At 42.6% G+C, this 23,060-nt stretch overlaps 1 protein-coding gene across 1 annotated transcript in view; it reads left to right on the forward strand.

Moving 5' to 3' along the window:
- LOC129628081 (calcitonin receptor-stimulating peptide 2) overlaps positions 1-23,060 on the forward strand; it is an 81,852-nt gene that overhangs the window by 57,672 nt on the left and 1,120 nt on the right. The window contains exons 2-4 of the mRNA XM_055547499.1: positions 20,184-20,383; positions 21,283-21,377; positions 22,124-22,255. Coding sequence (XP_055403474.1) covers positions 21,292-21,377; positions 22,124-22,255 — 218 coding nt within the window. The 5' untranslated portion in view covers positions 20,184-20,383; positions 21,283-21,291. The remainder of the gene's footprint in view (positions 1-20,183; positions 20,384-21,282; positions 21,378-22,123; positions 22,256-23,060) is intronic.

Below are 23,060 nucleotides of genomic sequence, written 5' to 3' on the forward strand. Positions count from 1 at the left end.
GAAAACTATCCCTCCAAGATTTTTCCTGAGGAGCAGCATCAGGTGAGAGTGTCTCCTAAGGTCCTTGCCAGATCTTGTATAGCTGTAGCCTGGCCTGGGACTAGGTGCTTGCCCCATAGAGCTGCGGTGCGCATGGGGATACAACCAGCCCAGGTGTGCCTCCTCTGCACATACATTATGTGCACTCAGGGCTGTGTTTCACCAGAATGGAAGAAAGTAAGAGCCTGAGATGGGACAATCTAGTTGATAATCTCAATCACAAAATTACCTATGAGAATATAACACATTTCTGAGTAGTGATAAAAGGAAGAGTTGTTCCATTTATTTATTTTTCTCTATTGGATATGCATAACCATATGGTATCAGATGACCAAAGGTAAAATTGGTAAATGATCATTTATGTCTTAAGATATGAAAGGCTTCCCTGCACGAAGAGAAAAAATACTTTCTCTCACTGATAGATGAAGTTCCCCATTATTAAAGATCCATTCCTTTGGTTTAAGCCTTAACCATGACAGGCTGAGAATATTCATAGCACTTGGCTATTACAGTGAAAATGGTTTAATTGCACTAAGGATTCTTTCAACTCTCCCAGTCAGCTGGAAAACAAAAATACCACCCATAGTTCTTTTGCATTGCCCTTGTTCCTTTGTCAAAGATGAGTTGACTCTATTATGAGGGATCTATTTCCAGGCTCCCTATTCTGTTCCATTGATCTATTTGTCTATTCTTTCACCAATACCACAGTCTTGATTACTGTAGTTTTATAGTAAGGCCTGGCATGCTGCGATTCATGGGGTCGCAAAGAGTCGGACACGACTGAGCGACTGATCTGATCTGATAGTAAGTGTTAAAGTCAAGTAGCACCAATCTTCAAAATTTTGTACTTCTCCTTCAAGATCACGACTATTCTTGGTCTTTTGCTTCTCCTTATAAACTATAGAAACAGGGACTTCCCTGGCAGTCCAATGGGTAAGACTCCATGCTTCCACTGCAAGGGGCACAGGTTTGATCTCTGGTCAGGAAACTCAGATCCTGCATGCTGCACAGCGTGATCAAATAAATAAAATAAGAAAATGAAATAAACTGTAGAATCAGTTTGTCAGTTTTCATAAAATAACTTGCTGGAATTTGGGGGGACAGCATTGAATCTATAGATCAACTAAATTTGGAAGAGCTGACATCTTGACAATATTGAGTCTTTCCTCTCAATGAACATGGAATATTTCTTGATATATGTAGCTATTCTTTGATTTCATTCATTAGTTTTTTAGTTCTCATATAGATCTTGTACATATATTGTTAGCTTCATACCTATTTCATTCTGCATGGTGCTAATGTAAACAGAATTTTGCTTTTAATTTCAAATACCATTTGTCCATTATTGGTATATAGGAAAATAATTCAGTTCTGTATGTTAACTTTGTATTTTGCAACCTGCTATAATCGCTTATTAGCTCCAGGGTGGGGTGTTTCTCTGGGGTTTCTTCTTTTTTTGTCTTTTTTTTCCCCCAAACTGTATATCTTTTATCTCCTTTTCTCACCTTACTGTACAAGCAAGGACTTCCAGTATGACACTGAAAAGGAGTAGTGAAAGGAGACATTGTCGTACCTGATCTTAGTGGGAAGATTTGAATTTCTCACCATTAAGTATAATGCTACTGCAGGATTTTTATAGTATTTTTCAAGTTGAGGAAGTTTCTCTGTATTGCTAGCTCTCTGAATTTTTCATAAATTTCAAAATTTATCATAAATCAGTGTCAGATTTTTGTCAAATGCCTTTTCACCATCTATTAATACTATCATGTGGTTTTTCTTTTTTAGTGTGTTAATGTGATGGATTACATTGATTTTTCCCACACTTTCTTAAAGGTAGTGTCTGAATGCAAATTTTTTCCAATTAGATATCTCATGTGAGAATTGAATGGCAGAGCCAGACAGTTCTGTTTTCCTGCTCTTCTGTTTTCTGCTGGTGAGCAGCCAAGAAACCAGGGGTTTGACATCAGCATTCCAGGGCCCAACATTTCATGGCTGTTGAAAGGTAGCTGTGGCAGCACCAGGGGCAGTGTCCCAGTCCCTGGATCACAGACTCCATGGGATTTTCTTCATGTCTGCAGTTCAAGTGTGTGGACTTCCAAATCCCCATCTCGTGGTTACCGTAACTCCAGCATCTTCCAGAACTACACATTATTTTTTACTATCTTGTTCCCTGTATGAAATGCCTTTCTGCTTAAAATACCTAGAGTTGATTCTGTTTCTAAAACTGACCAGGGACTGTCACAGATGTGGATAAGCATGCTTATTGGAGAAAATGGGTGAAGCAATGGGAAGGAATAAAATTTCTCATGAGGACATGAGCTCTAAAACATAGAACACAAGGAACCAGTCCCATTTCATATTTGACTTCCTTGAAGACAGCTTACTTCATTAGTATTTACAAGATAACGCAAGCTGGCCTTGTTCACAAAATTAAAATACAAAAATCATTGGGACTTCCCTGGCAGTCCAGTGGTTAAGAATCCACACTTTCAATGCAGGGGGCACTGGTTTGATCCCTGGTGGGGGAACTAAGATCCTGTATTCCACACAGTACAACCAAAAAATAATAATAATAATTTTAAAAAATTTTTAATATATATATATTTTAAAAATACAATAATTATCAATGCCTCTCAACTAACCTCCAACTAAATCTCATTGCTATCACATAATGTCCATCATTTCTTCTTTGTTCTTCTATACCTACCTCCTTCACTCCTTCCACCCCCTTTAAATAAAATAAAAGAATAAGATTGGAAGGTGCCTCACAGATATTTTAGTTAAATGGTACTACTTTATAGGCTTATAAAGAGGCCAAATCAGCAGAATGACTTTCCTAACATTAGCTATACATGATCTAATGGCCACATGTAACCCAACATTACCCCACACAGAGCTGGGCTGCAGAGAAGTAAACAAATATCAGAGGGTCACTCTAGACATTTCATGCTCAATATATATGACAGAAGTAGGAATGAATTTTCTCAAAACTCCAAGTATCATGCCTCATCCCCTGCAGGACTTGACATCTTTGTCTTCCTACAGACAGAACAGCAAGGATTTCATAGAAGTACTGCAGCCAGTGAAAATTCCTGAATCTCTAAGCCAAAAGGAACACTACATCCCTGACTGACCACAAGGCAAAGCAGGAAAAGGAGAAACCAACCTTTCTAACCCATGGTCTTTGCTCAGCCCTTGGGCTCTTTGGGGAGCCCATTCTTTACATTCTCACTTTAACTGGAAGTTTGCTGTTGTTACTGACCAGGGTCTTAGCCTCCTTAATCAATAGAAATTGATCAGAAGCCAGACAAGAAATTCAGGCAAGGCTTTATTGGGCTGCCTGCTACAGCAGGGGGGTGCGAGAATAAACAACAGATCCCTTTGCTTGCTCACTCCCTGAGGGCAAGCTTGTTCTTTATATGGGATAAGGGTGGTGGTGTGTCCAGAGGTCAGGCCAGAGGGGTGGCTTAGGTGGTTTGCCCATCCCTTAGGTGGTGGTGTGTGCACAAGGCATGAGCATACCCCACTTTTGCTTCCAGCCCCCTGGATCTTCAAAAGTGGCAGTTGGGTTTTTTGGTCTCCTTGTATCTTTTGTCCAGAATTTGCCTCAACTGTACATGAATGCAGTTATTTTTAGTCCCATACAGTTTCTTTGTATTTTGTGTTCAAAAAGAGGTGTGTCCTGTTGTAAACATCACAGCACTGCAGGAAAGGGTCCCAGGTCCCAGCCTGTCTTACTGTGATGGCAATTATTAGTGCTAAAGAGAAGTCAGGCATTGATTGCTTAAGCCTGTTTGACTACTGGTTGAAGGTGTGCTGAGGACAACTGACCCTGGGCTGAGGGGTTCCTAAAGGACCTTTAAGATCCTACAGATTTTTTATGCCAATGGGAGACTTTGATCTGGACGTGTGAAAGCTGACTGATCTTGCATCAGCTCTAAGAACCAATTACATATTTGCCTGGAAATGAAATTTCTGCTCATGTCTTCAGAGCCCCATTGTCCAGGGACACACTCCTCATAAGATTGCAGCCTGGATCACGGAGCCCTTCCCACATCACAGACTTTGTCTTGTCTTCACTATGATGGTGCCTCTTGAAAGAAACTACAAAACACTCACTCATCATGTGTCTTGACTAATGACTTCCTTTAAAACAGACAAAGCTGAGACGAAGAAACCAAGAAAAGAGCCTCTAGATAACTGAAATAGGCCTCACAATGGATCATTACTGCTGTCCTGACCATTATCAAGTTCTCACTCAGTGTCTGCAGCTCTTCATTCACACCCAGCTCTAATCGTTTGGCTGTTTTCTGTTTTTCCCCTGAGCATGTGTTAGTTGAAACTGTTGTTACAAAGACCATAAAATTCCTGATCATTACTCATAAATGCTCAGTTGGTTTCTATTTCTTCTGTGTTTACACATAAATTGGACAAGCTTTCTTTCTGTTCACTTCAGTGCAGATTAGTTAAGTAAAGGTCGTAAAATATGCTTTTATAGTTTTTGATGTACATATAATATATAACAATAAATTTATAAAATATACATTACATAAAGTAAATGTATATAATAAATATACAAATATATAGCTACATTTACAAGTTTGCACTGTCTGTAGTCAGGCTCTTCATTCACATGTCATTCTACCAAGCTTGGTTTTTGTTGTTATTGTTTTGTTGTTAATTTCATTGCATACCCAGTGAAAACAGGGGTGAGTGTATTGTTGCAAAAGGCAGCTACAATGGCATCAGCAAGAAGTAATATTAATAACTGCCAAATTGATGAGATGAAATAAACACATAATTATATGGCTATTTTACCTCAAAAAAGAAAGACAGTGTGATATCATGTAATTCATGCCTATTGGCCTTACATGCCTTGAAAGTAGACAATTTAATCCCCAACACACTAAGTGATGTTCTTGTGATGGTACTGATAAATCTTCAAGAAAAGATTTAAACTACATTCAGTATACTCTTATTGGGACCCATGTCTTCCTGAGTTTGAATGATGGATCAGTCATTGGTGACCTTGAGCAAGTTATTTTCCTCAGTTACCTCCTATGAACGAAGTCAAAATAGTTCCTATTTTCCTGAACAACAATAAGATTAAATGAGATTATGTACATAAACTGTTCAGTATAGAGTCTGGTACACAGTATTCAATAAATGTTGGATACTATAAATAAATAAATTCAATACTGTATACTATTTTAAAGAATCTTTAAGTGTATGCAATGCATTTTATCTAATTTTCCAAACAAGTTGATATAATTTGGCACTTAAAGGGGTAAGCTCTTGTAATAATGACAATAATAGTCACCATCTTTGAGGGCCTCCAGGTCAAGCAATGCAGCAGGTTATATGCTGTTATAATCCTGCTGGGCAATGATGGTGCAGCATTTCCAGGTGTGGATCTGAGAAGTTTGGAGAAGGCAGATTTATTCTGTACTGGCCTTGGTGATTGATTTTAGTTTGAGAATTAAAGACTTACAGAGTGCGTTCTTCTTAAGAAAGCAGAGGAATGTGCAATGATTTCCTGTAGGTTACTGTATTAAGCCAACATCATTTGGAACTAGAAGGAATAAACTTAAAAAAAAAAAACTTTTTATTTTGTATTGGAGTATAGGAGAAGACTCTTGAGAGTCCCTTGGACTGCAAGGAGATCCAACCAGTCCATTCTGAAGGAGATCAGTCCTGGGTGTTCTTTGGAAGGAATGATGCTAAAGCTGAAACTCCAGTACTTTGGCCACCTCATGCAAAGAGTTGACTCATTGGAAAAGACCGTGATGCTGGGAGGGATTGGGGTCAGGAGGCGAAGGGGACGACAGAGGATGAGATGGCTAGATGGCATCACCAACTCGATGGGTGTGAGTTTGAGTGAACTCCGGGAGATGATGATGGACAGGGAGGCCTGATGTGCTGCGATTCATGGGGTGGCAAAGAGTCGGACATGACTGAGCGACTGAACTGAACTGATAGCCAATTAACGATATTGTGACAGTTTCAGGTAGACAGCCAAGGGACTCACCCATACATATACACATGCATCCATTCTCCCCTATAATCCCCTCCCAGCCAGGCTGCCACATAACATTGAACAGAGTTCCATGTGCTATATAGTATGTCCTTGTTGGTTATCCATTTTAAATATAGCAGTGTGTACATGTCAATCTAGAAAGGATAAGATTTGTTAGAAGAAGGAAGAGCAGGAAGAGGAGAAGGAGAGGAGGAGAGAGAGAAGGAGGAAAGGAAAAAGATAGCATTCTTAAGTATCTGACCCATGACAAGCTTAACATGAATTATCTTTATTCCTGCCAGGTAGTTATTATCATCCCCAATTTAGATGTGGATAAACTGTAGTTCAGGGAAATCATTATCTGCTCAGGGACAAAAAGTAAGTAATAAAGTCAAGATTCCAATCCAATTGCATCCCTGGTGACTCTAGTTATAGAGGAAATCCCCTATATGCACGTTATGGCTCCCTGAAAGTATCCATAAAGGAGTCATCCCTGTAAGGAACTTTCTAGTACAACAGAAACCCATCAAGAGTAACTCCTTGACAAGACCAGTTCAATCTGTCCATCTCTCAGACTGACCAGCCTGGTCCTCCTCAACCACACACTCACTTAGTTCTTGCCCTGGAAGCAAAATCATGTCCTAAAAATAATCTTTTGACCTAGGAAGGAATCTCTCCTGGTGCCTACAGCAAGCAAGAGCCTTTGGGGTTGGGAAAAGCAGTCCTAAGGGCAAGACAACTCAGCTCTGCAGGGAAACCAGCTAAACCCTCTCCTTTTCCAAGAATGATAGGCCAGGAAGGCCCCACAGACATGATACCCCATTTCTTCTTTCTGCCACAGATGCCCTTCTCATTCTTTGCCTAACCTAAAATCTACTATTGGTTCTAGGCTCTAACAGCAGCTGCTGTGTTTCGCTGAAGGGACAGAGAATCATACATCAAAGTTCTGCAAGCCTGAAATGTTGTTTCTTGAGTACAGGGACATATTAGAAAGTATCCCCAAGCTTGGATAATGGAAAGTCTCAGCAGTGGAGGGAGCTGGTGGTGTGACATCCATTTTCCTTGTTTTAACAATTCCCTATTTAACAACTGCCTACCCAAACTACATGCATCATTAAATATTTGATACAGGTTAAAAAAATAAAGTGAGCTTTTTCAGGTGGGTTTTAATCTGGTGGTGGTTTAGTCGCTAAGTCATGTCTGAGTCTTATGATTACATGGACTGTAGCCTGCCAGGTTCCTCTGTCTATGGGATTCTCCAAGCAAGAATACTGGGGTGGGTAGCCATTCCCTTTTTCAGGGGATCTTCCTGACCCAGATTCAGGGATTGAACCTGAATCTCCTGCATTGCAGGCAGATTCCTTATCATCTGAACCACCAGGGAAGCCCTTAGGGGGACACAATTAAAAACCTCTTTGGTCATGGTCAAAGGAGTCTAGCAAAGGTATCTAAGACATGGGACTCAATGTCTAAGCACCAATGTCAGGATTTAATTGCATCATAATATCTGTCAAGACCTGGAGTTATGTGATACAAAGATGTCCATTTCCTATCTCTACTAGAGTTTCAAACTAAACTGGCACCAATTTGCTCAATAGTTCCCCATTTTATGTAGCATATCTGAAAAAGAATATTGATGGACACATGACAAATCAAAAGCTGGTAAGGGAAGAACATTTTATGCTTGAGATTTCATGATTCCTAGACACGACTGTTGGGGGAGTGAATGCAGCCAGCCATACAGGTGGTAGATTTGGGTGGGGGTGGGAGTGCCATTCCCAGCAGAAGAGGCACAGAGGATGGCTCCTGATATAAAGAGTGATCTCCTCACCCCCACCCCACACCCCATCAGATGCACTCCCTTTACAGGCACTCTGTTGCTGCTGCTGCTAAGTCACTTCAGTCGTGTCCGACTCTGTGCGACCCCATAGACGGCAGCCCACCAAGGTTCCCCGTCCCGGGATTCTCCAGGCAAGAACACTGGAGTGGGTTGCCATTTCCTTCTCCAGTGCATGAAAGTGAAAAGTGAAAGTGAAGTCTCTCAGTCGAGTCCGACTCTAGCAACGCCATGGACTTCAGCCTACCAGGCTCCTCCGTCCATGGGATTTTCCAGGCAATAGTACTGGAGTGGGGACAGGCACTCTGTTACTTCCCCTCCATTTAGCCACTTTCTGGCTCTGGCCCACCTGCCCTAGGAGACTTCCTCAGTGCTTCCCTTCTCAAAGCCCCAGCACTTACTGTCCCTGTAAATCAGCCCAGCATTTACTTATTGCGGTAGGTAGAGTAAAGAACTTCCTCACTCCCAGAAATCTACATCCTTGGAAATGCAAATATGTTACTTTACATGGCAAAAGAGACTTTGAAGATGTGATTCAATTAAGGACCTGGAGGTGAAGACATTGGCCTGGATAATAAGTGCTGTGCGGTGCTTAGTCACTCAAGGGAACAATTGCTTTGGGATTCCATGCACTATAGCCCGCCAGGCTCCTCTGTCCATGGGAATTCTCCAGGTAAGAAGAATACTGGAGTGGATTGCCATGCCCTCTTCCAGGGGATCTTCCCAACCCAGGGATTGAACCAAGGTCTCCCACACTGCAGGCAGATTCTTTACAGTCTGAGCCACCAGGAAGTCAAATGGTGAGTGACCTGCTATTAGGAACCATATTGTAATCTGGCAGAAAGTTTAAAGCACATTTATGGAATATCAGAATTAGAAAGGAAGTTCAGAATCTCTCAGTCCAATAAATTTGTTCACAAAAGTGGAAACAGATGTCCAAATGTTTTATTTAAGTCACACCTTTTGAGTTAGGGAGTAGGAATTAGAGTCCTAAATCAAGACCGGGAGCTGACTGTGGCTCAGATCATGAACTCCTTATTGCCAAATTCAGACTTAAATTGAAGAAAGTAGGGGAAACCACTAGACCATTCAGGTATGAACTAAATCAAATCTCTTATGATTATACAGTGCAAGTGACAAATAGATTCAAGGGATTAGATCTGGTAGAGTGCCTGAAGAACTATGGATAGAGGTTCATGACATTGTAGAGGAGTCAGTGATCAAAACCATCCCCAAGGGGGAAAAAAAAAAAAAAACACATAAAGGCAAAACAGTTGACTGAGGAGGCCTTACAAATAGTTGAGAAAAGAAGAAAAGCTAAAGGCAAAGGAGAAAAGGAAAGTTATATCCATTTGAATGCTGAGTTCCAAAGAATAGAGGAGAGATAAGAAAGCCCTCCTCAGTAATAAATGCAAAGAAATAGAGGAAAACAATAGAATGGCAAAGACTAGAGATTTCTTTAAGAAAATGAGAGATACCAAGGGAACATTTCATGTGAAGATGGGCACAATAAAGGACAGAAATGGTATGGACCTAACGGAAGCAGAAGATATTAAGAACAGGCGGCAAGAATACACAGAAGAACTATACAAAAAAGATCTTCATGACCCAGATAACCATGATGGTTAGAGCCTGGCTAAGGCCAGACATCCTAGAATGTGAAGTCAAGTGGGCCTTCGGAAGCATCACTATGAACAAAGCTAGTGGAGGTGATGGAATTCCAGTGGAGCTATGGAAAATCCTAAAAGATGATGCTGTGAAAGGGCTGCACTCAATATGCCAGCAAATTTGGAAAACTCAGCAGTGGCCACAGGACTGGAAAAGGTCAGTTTTCATTCTAATCCCAAAGAAGGGCAATGCCAAAGAATGTTCAAACCACTGCACAATTGCACTCCTCTCACACGCTAGCAAAGCAATGCTCAAAATTCTCCAAGCCAGGCTTCAACAGTATGTGAATCGTGAACTTTCAGATGTTCAAGCTGAATTTAGAAGAGACAGAGGAACCAGAGATCAAATTGCCAACATCTGTTGGATCATCAAAAAAGCAAGAGAATTCCAGAAAAACATCTACTTCTGTTTTATTGACTATGCCAAAACCTTTGACCGTATGGATCACAACAAACTGTGGGAAATTCTACAAGATATGGGAATACCAGATCACCTTACCTGCCTCCTTAGAAACCTGTTTGCAGGTAAAGAAGCAACAGTTAGAACTGGACATGGAACAACAGACTGGTTCCAAATTGGGAAAGGAATACATCAAGGCTATATTTTGTCACCCTGCTTATTTAACTTATGTGCAAAGCACATCATGCAAAATCCTGGGCTGGATGAAGCACAAGCTGAAATCAAGATTGCCAGAAGAAATATCAATCATCTCAGATATGCAGATGATACCACCCTTATGGCAGAAAGTGAAGAGGAACTAAAGAGCCTCTTGATGAAAGTGAAAGAGGACAGTGAAAAAGTTGGCTTAAAACTCAACATTCAAAAACCTAAGATTGTGGCATCCAGTCCCATCATTTCATGGCAAATAGATGGGAAACAATGCAAACAGTGACAGAGTTTATTTTCTTGGGCTCCAAAATCACTGAAGATGGTGATTGCAGTCATGAAATTAAAAGATGCTTGCTCCTTGGAAGAAAAGCTAGGACAAACCTAGACAGCACATTAAAAAGCAGAGCCATGACTTTGCCAACAAAAGTCCATCTAGTCAAAACTACAGTTTTTCCAGTAGTCATGTATGGATGTGAGAGTTGGACTATAAAGAAAGCTGAGCGCCAAAAAATTGATGCTTTTGGACTGTGATGTTGGAGAAGACTCTTGAGAGTCCCTTGGACAGCAAGGAGATCCAACCAGTCCATCCTAAAGGAGATACTGTTGAATATTCATTGGAAGGACTGATGCTGAAGCTGAAACTCCAATACTTTGGCCACCTGATGTGAAGAACTGACTCATTAGAAAAGACCCTGATGCTGGGAAAGATTGAAGGCAGGAATAGGGGACGACAGAGGATGAGATGGTTGGATGGCATCACCTACTTGATAGACATGAGTTTAAGCAAGCTTCAAAAGTTGGTGATGGACAGGGAAGTCCATGGGGTTGCAAAGAGTTGGACATGGCTGAGCGACTGAACTGAACTGAATCTTGACTCCAAGCACACTTTTCACTATCCCCTCCCCTGACTTCAACCACTGGCAAAGTAAAACAATTTACAAAACCAACCACAATGTAAGAGAAGGTGAAACAATGAGTAATGCAAAAGTGAAGAAATTACTCATCTGGATTGGTTTAGGTTTGGGTTTTATTCTTTAGCAGTCTACCTATCTTAAATGACAGCACCAATGTGTAATTTCCTTCTGCAAAACTGTCAATCTTCTAAATGTTGGGCCAGTAATTGTATATGATGCCTGGTCATTGAGCCTCACTACAAATCACATTAGCCCTGAAGCAAGCAGACATGCCCATGTTGTCCTCTGAGTCCTCAGGGGACCAGATGTCTCATCAGATGCAGAGACAAGCCATGTTCCGGTACCTCAAGCCTCAGTGGCACCTGGGAATATAATAAAGTCAAGCCAAATACTCTTACTATGTTCTTGCCAATAAAACAAAGAAAATACAGTCCATTTTTAAACTGTTGGGGCTATGAGAGATATTGTATACATAGTGCCTGGCGCACAGCTGAAACTCAATTGATGACATTATCATATTTATATTATTTTCCTTTGTTTTATACATAATTTTTCATATCCACTGCACATGCAACATCTTTTAGATAATTTTATATCCAGGTTATTAATAAAACATTGATGCTCCCTTTCTCTGGTGTTTACATAGATCCACTTGTTCTGAAGGTCTCAGCAAGGGGCTTCCCTAGTGGCTTAGTGGTAAAGAATCTGCCTGCCAGTGTAGAAGACACAGGTTCAATTCCTGGTCTGGGATGATCCCACATGCTATGGTGCAACTAAATCCATGAGCCACAACTACACAGCCAAAAATAAACAAATACAGTTAAAAAGAAAATAAAGATCTTAGCAAAATTCCCACCAGGATTTACATCCTGCCAGTCTTTGGCAACCACTTCTGTTCTTGCTCCCCTAATAGTGGTTTTTTAAAATTCTAAGCATGCTTTAGGGAAATTATTCAGAAGCTTTGTGTCTCTTCCCATGTTGATTAACATAAAAAAGTTTTGGTTCATGGCCTTCTTTATACGACACAACCAACTTATTAAGACTTTTTTTTTTTAGAGACATTTTCAGTTCACAAGAAAGTCCAGAGGAAGGTACAGAGACTTTCCATATTCCTCCTGCATTCACACATTCATAACCTCCCCCAGTATCAAGAACACCCACCAGAGTGATATATATGTTATAACAACACTGACATCACAGTCACTCAAAGTCCACATTTAACCTTAGAGTTAACGCTCACTGTTGTATATGCTATGGGTTTGGACAAATACGTAAGGACATGTATCTATCACTAGAGTAACATACAAAGTATTTTCACTGTCTTAAAAAAATCCTCTCTTCTCTACCTATTCATCCCTCTTTATGGTTCTTTCTTTGGATTTCCATCTCTCTGCTTACATTTTTGCCCATCTGTTCTTACATGCTGTCTGCTTGACAGTCCTTAGTATATTAATCATGGTTGTTTTAAATTCCCAGTCTAAGGCCAAAACCGTGCCATGTCTGCTTCTGATCTTTGCTCTGACTACTCGTGTTGTGTTTTTTTGCCTCTTAGCATGTCTTGTAATTTTTTTTCTTGCTAGCTGGACATTATGTACAGGATAAGAGAAACTGCTGTAAAGAGGCTGTGAGTAAGGTGGCAGTGAAGTCTGCGCACAGGGGACGATTTCCATAGTCCTATAATTAGGTCTTGGTCTTTTGGTCAGCCTATGCTCCCAGACTGTGAACTTCACAGGTGTTTCTCAGTCTTTTTTGTCCTCCCCTCTTAGATAAAGGAAGTAACTAGAGTGTCCTGGAGTTGAATGTTTCCCTTCTCCTACTTGCAAGACTAGAACTGAAGTTAGCTGGAAATTTCCCATGCCCCCAGGTTACTTAGGCTCTGATAGTATTCCAGCAAGTTAGGCTCTGGGTTACTAGTTTCTCCTGAAGGCAGACCTTGTTAAAAAAAAAAAAATGAATGCTCTGGTGTATTTCAAAATGGTTCCTTTTCTTTTTCCCTTCCTAGAATGAGGAAACTTTTCTCCCATATTTACTGTGAGAACATGGGCTCCTGAAGGTAAATCTCAGACAATTGCTGGGCAGGAAGGTGGGTTTTTAACTTTCAGAGTTTTTTACACTGAGCCTCTAGCAATTTGTCAGTTATAGTTCACATTTTCCTACTCTGTCTGGCACTAGTTTCAAGTGAGTCTGCCCTTGTGTCTCCTAAGTATTCTTCTGTATATCATGCCAATCTTGGGGGCAGAAATTTGCCCTTTTGGTCTTTACTTCTTCTAGTGATCCTTGAAGAGTTGTTGATTTTTTCGTCTGCTCAGCTTTTTATTTGTATTTATGACTTCTAAACTTCTCTGTGGCATTTTCAGTTGAAATTCTTCAGTTAATTTGATAGCTACAAATTTCCCCCAGACTGAAGCAAAAAAATTTGTGTTGTTGCTACTGCTGCTAGGGGCTTCCCAGGTGGCACCAGTCATAAAGAACCCACCTGCCAACACTGGAGATGCAAGAGAGGAGGTTTGACCCCTGGGTGGGGAAGATCCCCTGGAAAAGGAAATGGCAATCCACTCCAACACTCTTGCCTGGGAAATCCCATGGAGGAGCCTGGCAGGCTACAGTCTATGGAGCAGTAAAGAGTCAGACACACACGACTGAGCGCACACACACACACACTGCTGCTAAGGTTGTTAACTGTTGTGATTTTGTTGTTGTTGTTGTTGAATCTGTATTATACATGAATTGCAAAGAATTAAAGGAATAAGTTTTTAGGTGTAAACCTTTTGACTGCATGGAAACTCACATAAGAATTTTCAACTATTAATACATTGAGTCTCTGGCTCACTCTGACAAACCATCTTTTTAAAAAATTTTAAGTCAAAAAGCACAGAAATATAATTTTAAAGAATGGAAATAGACATTAAAGTGAGAGGTTATTATAGTGTTAAATCTTTTCTTTCTTTTTTTTTTTTTAACAAACCAGATTGTTTCTAACTGATCCTGATTTTCAAGTTTAAAAGTTATGAAATAAGGTTATAAAATCAAGAACCTAATAGTCAATGACTATTTTTAAATTAGCATTTTCCTTGGCACCTTTGCTAGATCGTTCTCTCTTTACTGTTGTCCTGAGATGGTTCAGGCAGGGCTGGACACAATCACAAACAATTCGTGATCAATCGTGGAGGTATAAAATTCCCAAAGTTCACTTCATAAATCAGGAATGTATTCAGAGGAGAACGGTTTTGTATCCCACACTAGGAGATCCTAGATTTTAGAGGACACCCTAGGGGAAATTGTTATTTACCTGTCTCATTCCTAGAAACATCTATCAGGAAACTGTATGTATCAAATAAAATAAGAGAAGTCTGACTGAAATGTTTGCACTCACAAATTGGGAATCTCTACCTAGGTCCAGATTATCTGCAGCCTGGGATTAGAGATTTGTCATAGAGATTGGCTGGTGAATTTGCCCCCAATGAATTAATTTCCATTCACTCAATAAACATCTGCTGAGTGCTGACTAGTGAGCCAGATGTGTTAAGTGACAAAGAAAAGGACAGTTTTTAATAAACCTTAACACTCAGCTGATCTCCAGTAGCATACTGGGCACCTACCGACCTGGGGAGGTCCTCTTTCAGTATCCTATCATTTTGCCTTTTCATACTGTTCCAGAAAGAATGAAGGGATGGAACCAAAGCAGAAACAATACCCAGTTGTGGATGTGACTGGTGATAGAAGCAAGGTCCGATGCTGTAAAGAGCAATATTGCATACGAACCTGGAATGTTAGGTCCATGAATCAAGGCAAATTGGAAGTGGTCAAACAGGAGGTGGCAAGAGTTAACGTCGACATTCTAGGAATCAGTGAACTAAAATGGACTGGAATGGGTGAATTTAACTCAGATGACCATTATATCTACTACTGTGGGCAGGAATCTCTTAGAAGAAATGGAGTAGCCATCATGGTCAACAAAAGAGTCCAAAATGCAGTACTTGGATGCAATCTCAAAAACGACAGAATGATCTCTGTTCGTTTCTAAGGCAAATCATTCAGTATCACAGCAATCGAAGTCTATGCCCCAACCAGTAACGCTGAAGAAGCTAAACAGTTCTATGAAGACCTACAAGACCTTTTAGAACTAACACCCCAAAAAAGATATCCTTTTCATTATAGGAGACTGGAATGCAAAAGTAGGAAGTCAAGAAACACCTGGGGTAACAGGCAAATTTGGCCTTGGAATACAGAATGAAGCAGGGCAAAGACTATTAGAGTTTTGCCAAGAAAATGCACTGGTCATAGCAAACACCCTCTTCCAACAACACAAGAGAAGTCTCTACACATGGACATCACCAGATGGTCAACACCGAAATCAGATTGATTATATTTTTTGCAACCAAAGATGGAGAAGCTCTATACAATCAACAAAAATAAGACCAGCAGCTGACTGTGGCTCAGATCATGAACTCCTTATTGCCAAATTAGACTGAAATTGAAAAAAGCAGGGAAAACCACTAGACCATTCAGGTATGACCTAAATCAAATCCCTTATGATTATACAGTGGAAGTGAGAAATAGATTTAAGGGACTAGATCTGATAGATAGAGTGCCTGATGAACTGTGGAAGGAGGTTCATGACATTGTACAGGAGACAGGGATCAAGACCATCCCCATGGAAAAGAAATGCAAAAAAGCAAAATGGCTGTCTGAGGAGGCCTTACAAATAGCTGTGAAAAGAAGAGAAGTGAAAAGCAAAGGAGAAAAGGAAAGATATAAGAATCTGAATGCAGAGTTCCAAAGAATAGCAAGGAGAGATAAGAAAGCCTTCCTCAGGGATCAATGCAAAGAAATAGAGGAAAACAACAGAATGGGAAAGACTAGAGATCTCTTCAAGAAAATTACAGATACCAAGGGAATATTTCATGCAAAGATGGGCTCAATAAAGGACAGAAATGGTATGGACCTAACGGAAGCAGAAGATATTAAGAAGAGGTGGCAAGAATACACAAAAGAACTGTACAAAAAAGATTTTCACCACAAAGACAATCACAATGGCATGATCACTGACCTAGAGCCAGACATCCCGGAATGTGAAGTCAAGTGGGCCTTGGAAAGCATCACTATGAACAAAGCTAGTGGAGGTGATGGAATTCCAGTGGAGCTATTTCAAATCCTGAAAGATGATGCTGTGAAAGTGCTGCACTCAATATGCCAGCACATTTGGAAAACTCAGCAGTGGCCACAGGACTGGAAAAGGTCAGTTTTCATTCCAATCCCAAAGAAAGGCAATGCCAAAGAATGCTCAAACTACTGCACAATTGCACTCATCTCACACGCTAGTAAAGTAATGCTCAAAATTCTCCAACCCAGGCTTCAGCAATACGTGAACCATGAACTTATAGATGTCCAAGCTGGTTTTAGAAAAGGCAGAGGAACCAGAGATCAAAGTGCCAATATCCACTGGATCATGGAAAAAGCAAGAGAGTTCCAGAAAAACATCTATTTCTGCTTTATTGACTATGCCAAAGCCTTTGACTGCATGGATCACAATAAACTGTGGAAAATTCTGAAAGAGATGGGAATAGCAGACTACCTGACCAAGCAACAGTTAGAACTGGATATGGAACAACAGATTGATTCCAAATAGGAAAAGGAGTACGTCAAGGCTTTATATTGTCACCCTGCTTATTTAACTTATATGCAGAGTACATCATAAGAAATGCTGGGCTGGAAGAAGCACAAGCTGGAATCAAGATTGACGGGAGAAATATCAATAACCTCAGATATGCAGATGACACCACCCTTATGGCAGAAAGTGAAGAGGAACTAAAAAGCCTCTTGATGAAAGTGAAAGAGGAGAGTGAAAAAGTTGGCTTAAAGCTCAACATTCAGAAAACTAAGATAATGGCATCTGGTTCACCACTTCATGGGAAATAGCTAGGGAAACAGTAGAAACAGTAGCAGACTTTATTTTGGGGGGGCTCCAAAATCATTGCAGATGGTTTTTTCAGCCATGAAATTAAAAGACGCTTACTCCGTGGAAGGAAAGTCATGACCAACCTGGATAGCATATTGAAAAGCAGAGACATTACTTTGCCAACAAAGGTCCATCTAGTCTAGGCTATGGATTTTCCAGTGGTCATGTATGGATGTGAGAGTTGGACTGTGAAGAAAGCTGAGTGCTGAAGAATCGATCCTTTTGAACTGTGGTGTTGGAGAAGACTCTTGAGAGTCCCTTGGACTACAAGGAGATCCAACCAATCCATTCTAAAGGAGATCAGCCCTGGGTGTTCTTTGGAAGGACTGATGCTAAAGCTGAAACTCCAGTACTTTGGCCACCTCATGCGAAGAGTTGACTCATTGGAAAAGACTCTGATGCTGGGAAGGATTGGGGACAGGAGGAGAAGGGGATGACAGAAGATGAGATGGCTGGATGGCATCACCGACTCGATGGATGTGAGTTTGAGTGAACTCCGGGTATGGTGATGGACAGGGAGGCCTGGTGCGCTGCAGTTCATGGGGTCGCAAAGAGTTGGACAGGGCTGAGCGATTGAACTGAACTGAACTGAACACTCAGCTCAGCTTGAGGCACTCAGAAAGTGCTTGAGGGAACAATTAATCTCAGTCCCTCCCTATCTAGAGAGGCTTTTTAAAGTAAAGCCTGTAATAGCCAGAGGCTATGTTAGCACCCTCTATGGTGCAGACCCTGCTTCCTGCCCCAACAGCTATCCTCTGTAGCCTGCAAAGTTTTCAGAGTGAGGAATGGATGTTTGCTTTGAAGAGTGAAGACATGGCAGTCATGGGTGGAGCTCCAGCCCACAAAGTAAACTGGTTACAAAATCAGCTTCTAAAGTTGTTAACCACTGCAGTCACCATCACACTGGTGAAACCTGTGGTTCTCTCATCAGAAAAATGCCATCCAGGTAAACACATACTAACAAATGATCTCAGAAGGTTCATATATGAGAAACCTCTTTCTTTGGAAGTCATATCCGCAAGAGTATTCTAAGAGTCAGACTCAACTAAATGGCAGAGCCCAATTTATACTGCCACAACTACCTACTAAGCGCCCTTCACCAATTTAGACTTGCAAATCTGTATGCACGCCTGAGCCAAGGCTCGGAATCCTAACTGCTAAGCCCCCAAATTTCCTTCTGAGTCTCAGCTCCAGGGCACACTGAGTCTGCGATTCGCCATTCTGAGCCCTCCCCTGGGTCTGCTCACCTTTCCCAGCTCTGTGCTCAAGCCAGCAGCACGCAACCAATGAGTTCTTCCACTTCCGTGTCCCCCTTCCCCACCCCGCCCTGCCAATTGACCCTCAGGCGACTGAGTTTTAGATACTCAGTTCCCCAGCCCGAGATTTTTATTTTTCTTGCATCAGTGCCACTCCTGGGTTAAGAAGCAGAAAACTGGAATAAGGCCTCTTGGAAGTTAGGTGTTCTGAACCCTGAGACCACCAACCTGAAAGGGGAAGGGGTGTGGCGCGAGGGCCGTGTATCGAAGGATATGCAGTGGTTTCTGAACCCTGGACTGGGACGTGGACTTGTGGCCTGGGCCACTCATCACACACCCGGGCTGGTTTCGGCTCTGCCTGGCAGAATCACCTAGCTGGGGTCCTTGCAGCCCACCGTTGGCCCGCGATGTGGCCGATGTGCTCGCAGTGCTGGGACATCTGTAGGAGAAACAGCAGATTGCGCATGTGCAGTAGACCTGGCGCCCCTGTAGCCCGGGAGCAGCCCTCTCTATTCTCTTAGGGCCGTCGAAGAGGGCTTGAAGTCGAAAAATCAGGCAGAAGGTTCTGCAGCTTAGTTGTGGAAGGTGTACGAAGGTCGACATGCTGCTTAATTGGGTGTTACTGCGGTCGTGTGCATAGGAACCCAAGACGCTTGGGACTGAACAAAGTAAACCCACGTGGATGCCCCTGTGCGCCAGTGTTGTTTTATGAGCTCCGGTGGTGTGGGAGTGGGCACACATTTAGAGACAGAAATGAGACTGTGTGTGGGAAAGAGTATGGATGGAAGTGTGAAGTGAGGAGGGTGAGAGTGCAGAGCTGGAATCACATGCCGTCGGGATATTTTGGCATGAAGCACATGGAAACTGTGGGGAAATCGGGAAATGGATCGGGCAGGTGAGAGATGATGGATGGCTGGTTAGGAAGGGGATGGATCAGTACGTGCCTCGAGGTTTAGGAAACATCTATGCCTTAAATCTCCGCGCTGAGTGCCAGCGGGGCATCCAGGCCTTCTTACCTGTATGTTTGGACCCCCCATTGCGAGTCCGGGCAGAAAACGAAGTGGAAATTTCCATAGTATAGGTTGCAGTCTTACGGAATCCCCTATGCGGACCAGGAAGCTCTTCTAGATCCCCACCTAGGAGGGAAACAGTTTCTAGCTTGACTCTCCCTCAGACACACGAACACAATTCAATCGCAAAAATGGAAGAGAGGGTGCTCAGAGCGCTGTAAGGCTAAACTGGGATCGGTTGCCTTTCGCTAGAAACGTCAGATACTAAAATAAAGATCATTTGAGTTTTTTAATTAAAAAAAAAAAAACACGTGTTCAAGATGGGAATATAGTCCCCATTTCAAAGATAAGTGTGTTGAAGCACTGATAATTTGCTATGATCTTACTAGCTTATATTGGCACAGCTGGTACTGACTTCAGGTCTGACAAAGTCCTTGCCCCTCCATTTCTTGATTCCCAGAAGCCCCATCCCTCTGTGTATCATTCTAGCTGCCTGAATCAGACGTGTCCCCTAGTTTGGGGACAGAATCGTCCACTCTGCTGTACATTAACCCTCAAAGCATCACTTTGGATACTGTGAGACTGCAGGGCAGCCAGGATTCCATGTAATGTTGGATGCTGCCCTACAAGATCGTCACACAGTTGGGGATGGAGTAGGACGTGTTCAAAACTCAAGGAACTGAACAGGTGAAATTTACCGTGACGTCAATTTGTCCTCAAATTGCTGGTCACATTTACGTGTATTCTTTTTTGGGTCCCTACCAACCCTCCCACCCCTGCCATCAGTGATCTCAATGCAAATACACTTGGGGTGGGCTTCCTGGATGCTCCAGGCTCTGGACGCAAATAGTGACACCATCATTCTGGGGCTTCAGGATCCTTCCCGTCATTGGTTGCCTGGAGCTCTTGGACCACCCCAGACGCAGAGCTGCGGAAATAAGAGCCGCTGCTGGTGCTGGAGGCATCAGAGGCAGGCATTACCAGATCGTGTCACTTCTGCAGTGCCATCGCCTACCGCCAAGGCTACTGTCACTGCTCCCTCCTCTGCTCCAAGCCGCCCAGTCCCTGTTGCCAGGTAAGTCTGGAGACTTCAGCTTAGCTGGATTCTATTCTCTCCCCCTCCCTTCCCTTTCCTCATTACTTTTTCTTACCTGATCCCCTTTCCGGTATCAAGAGTGTGGTTCCACGTTCTCATCACACTCTGTGTCACTCCGCGGTTCTTCCCAAGGATTTCTCCACATAGGTAACACTGTATGGTCTCAGTTCCTGGACTTTGCGCTCCACTGTCCCCTTGCTACACCGGGCTCCAGTCTTGCTTTCTCCCGCTGCACACGTGCTTAGGTCAATTTCTAGATTTTGGAGCTCTCCAGGTGCCACCCGCAGAGCAGGAAGCAGGAATAACTTTGTGCGGACCGAGCGCTCTCGGAGCACATCTCATGCCTAGTGGTCCGTGGGAAATGGGTTCAGAATTTGCTCCATGGGTTCAGAACTTGGTCCAGCCAAAGCGGGTGGCAAATAGGTACAACGACTGAGGGGCGGGTAACTATTAAACGCAAGCCCCAGTTGCAGATTCTGGGAGCCCGGGTCCCAATTTGAGACTCTCCCAGCTTTTTACAGGGTCCTCTTTGCCATAGTGTGGAGTGGCTGACAGGTAGAATTTGGTTTTTTAATTTTCAGGGATTCCAACTGCAGTGATAACTCCTCTCTAACCCTCTTCCCCAGTGAGATATGAGGAAAAGCCCCGTTCCAGCAGGACAGCTCTGGGGGGCCCAAGGGGGAAAGCTGTGGAGACAGGTACTCCCTGTCTGTCCTCCAGGAGTCCTGGCCAACAGGAAACGATGGTGAAGGGGAGTGAAATGACCAGCCTGAAACCAGGATGCAAGGGTGTTAGAAGCCGAGGTAGGGGTAGAGCCCAGGTCTCTGGGTTCACTAAACGAACTGCTGCAGGTGGTGATGTCACTTTCCCCCTTGCAGAGAGACGTCATGGGGTTCTGGAAGTTTCTGCCCTTCCTGGTCCTCAGCTTCCTGGCCGTGTACCAAGCAGGCATGCTCCAGGCAGCACCATTCAGGTAAGACAGTCCCACCAGGTGCCCTCTCACCTCCCGTAAGTGCTGTGTTCTCAGTTGTGCTGTGCTGAATCTTTAACAACTGGCTCCTGGTGCAGGGGATGAATGGTGGTAATGTATGAATGTACACTTGTATATAAAGCTTATCATAAACTTTTTATAACACAAGGATGTGTAGCACACAGTTTACAAATAGGCATAAAACAGTACTCATTATTATAAGTTTCATATAACTCATTGAACTTCAAAACATACTTTTGTTGCTTTTACCAAACATTTGTATCTTGAACAAAGATAATTGCTAATTTAACCATAATTTGAAAAATAGATTTCACCCTAATCTCCTAACTGCTTGGCCAATACATTTGTCATTAAGTCTGATATGTGATCTAGTCATCTAATTTCTCATCCTCATTCAAATTATATTTATTAAACTGAAACCATTTTCAGATTCAAACTGCCATTATCATTTAATTTTCAACAATAGCTGCATTTAACACTGAGCTCATAAAGATCCAGAAAATCTAACCATCAGTCTCCAGCAAACCATTTCTTGGAGGTCACACCAGAGCCTAACTGCTGGAGAAGCAGCATTTTTGGATAGAAAATGGGCTCATTTCCTCCACTGACAGTTGGAGCAGCCACATCCTCAGGGGAAGCTGCAGAAACCAGGAAACCTGGCTGCTTACCCTGAGGGTGGAGGTAGGCAGGGACTCAGACCCAGTATTGGACTTGCTTCTTTTCCCTAGGTCAGTCTTGGAGAATGACTTTGATCCTGCTACACTCACAGAGAAGGAGATGTGCCTCCTACTGGCTGCAATGGTGAACAATTATGTGCAGATGAAGACCAGTGAACTGAAGCAGGATACAGAGGAATTCCGGTAAGGCTCTGCCCTCCACTCTGCTCTTACCCTCTCCCCTGGCTTACCAGGAAGGGGTATCCTGACAGGTAGGAGAGAATATAGCTAGCCAGGCAGCCAGCAAGCTGTCACTGTTCATGCCTGGGGTCCAGCTCTTCTACAGGCTCCACTGAAGACAAAGATCATGTGAAGGGACTATGGTTGCCCACATGTAAAAAGATGCCTTTCTGAAAGCAGTGGGGGAAGCTGTGGAATCGCTCACTCTGGAAATTGTCTGGCAGTCCAGTGCTTCCCAGGTGGCTCATTGGTAAAGAGTCTGCCTGCAATGCAGGAGGTCCAGGTTCAATCCCTGGTTGGGGAAGATCCTTTTCCAGGGGGACAGGGGAGTTTTTCTTTTCCTAAGAACACTGAGTCCCTGAGAATGGGATGCATCCCTCAGACAGTCTTTAAGAATGAGGTTGGGTGTGGTACTGTAATCTCTCTAGTCACCTAAGCTTAGTTAAGTTTTCATTTGCATGCATGTTCAGTCATGTCTGACTCCTTGCAAGCCCATGGACTGTAGCCCACCAGGCTCCTCTGTCCATGAGATTTTCCAGGCAAGAATGCTGGGGTGGGTTACCATTTGCTCCTCCAGGGAATTTTTCCAACCCAGGAATTGAACCCACATCTACTGCGTCTCCTGCACTGGATTTTTTTTTTTTTTTTTTTTTTTTTTTACCACAGAGCCACATGGGAATCCCAAGGTTTTTACTTGCACAGAAAAGATTGGCTGCTATAGTTCTGTGTTCCATGGCTTGTTGTCCAGAGAGGGTTTGGTTTTTCTGAC

Source organism: Bubalus kerabau, chromosome 15 (assembly GCF_029407905.1).
Source record: "Bubalus kerabau isolate K-KA32 ecotype Philippines breed swamp buffalo chromosome 15, PCC_UOA_SB_1v2, whole genome shotgun sequence".
Classification (NCBI taxonomy): domain Eukaryota; kingdom Metazoa; phylum Chordata; class Mammalia; order Artiodactyla; family Bovidae; genus Bubalus; species Bubalus kerabau.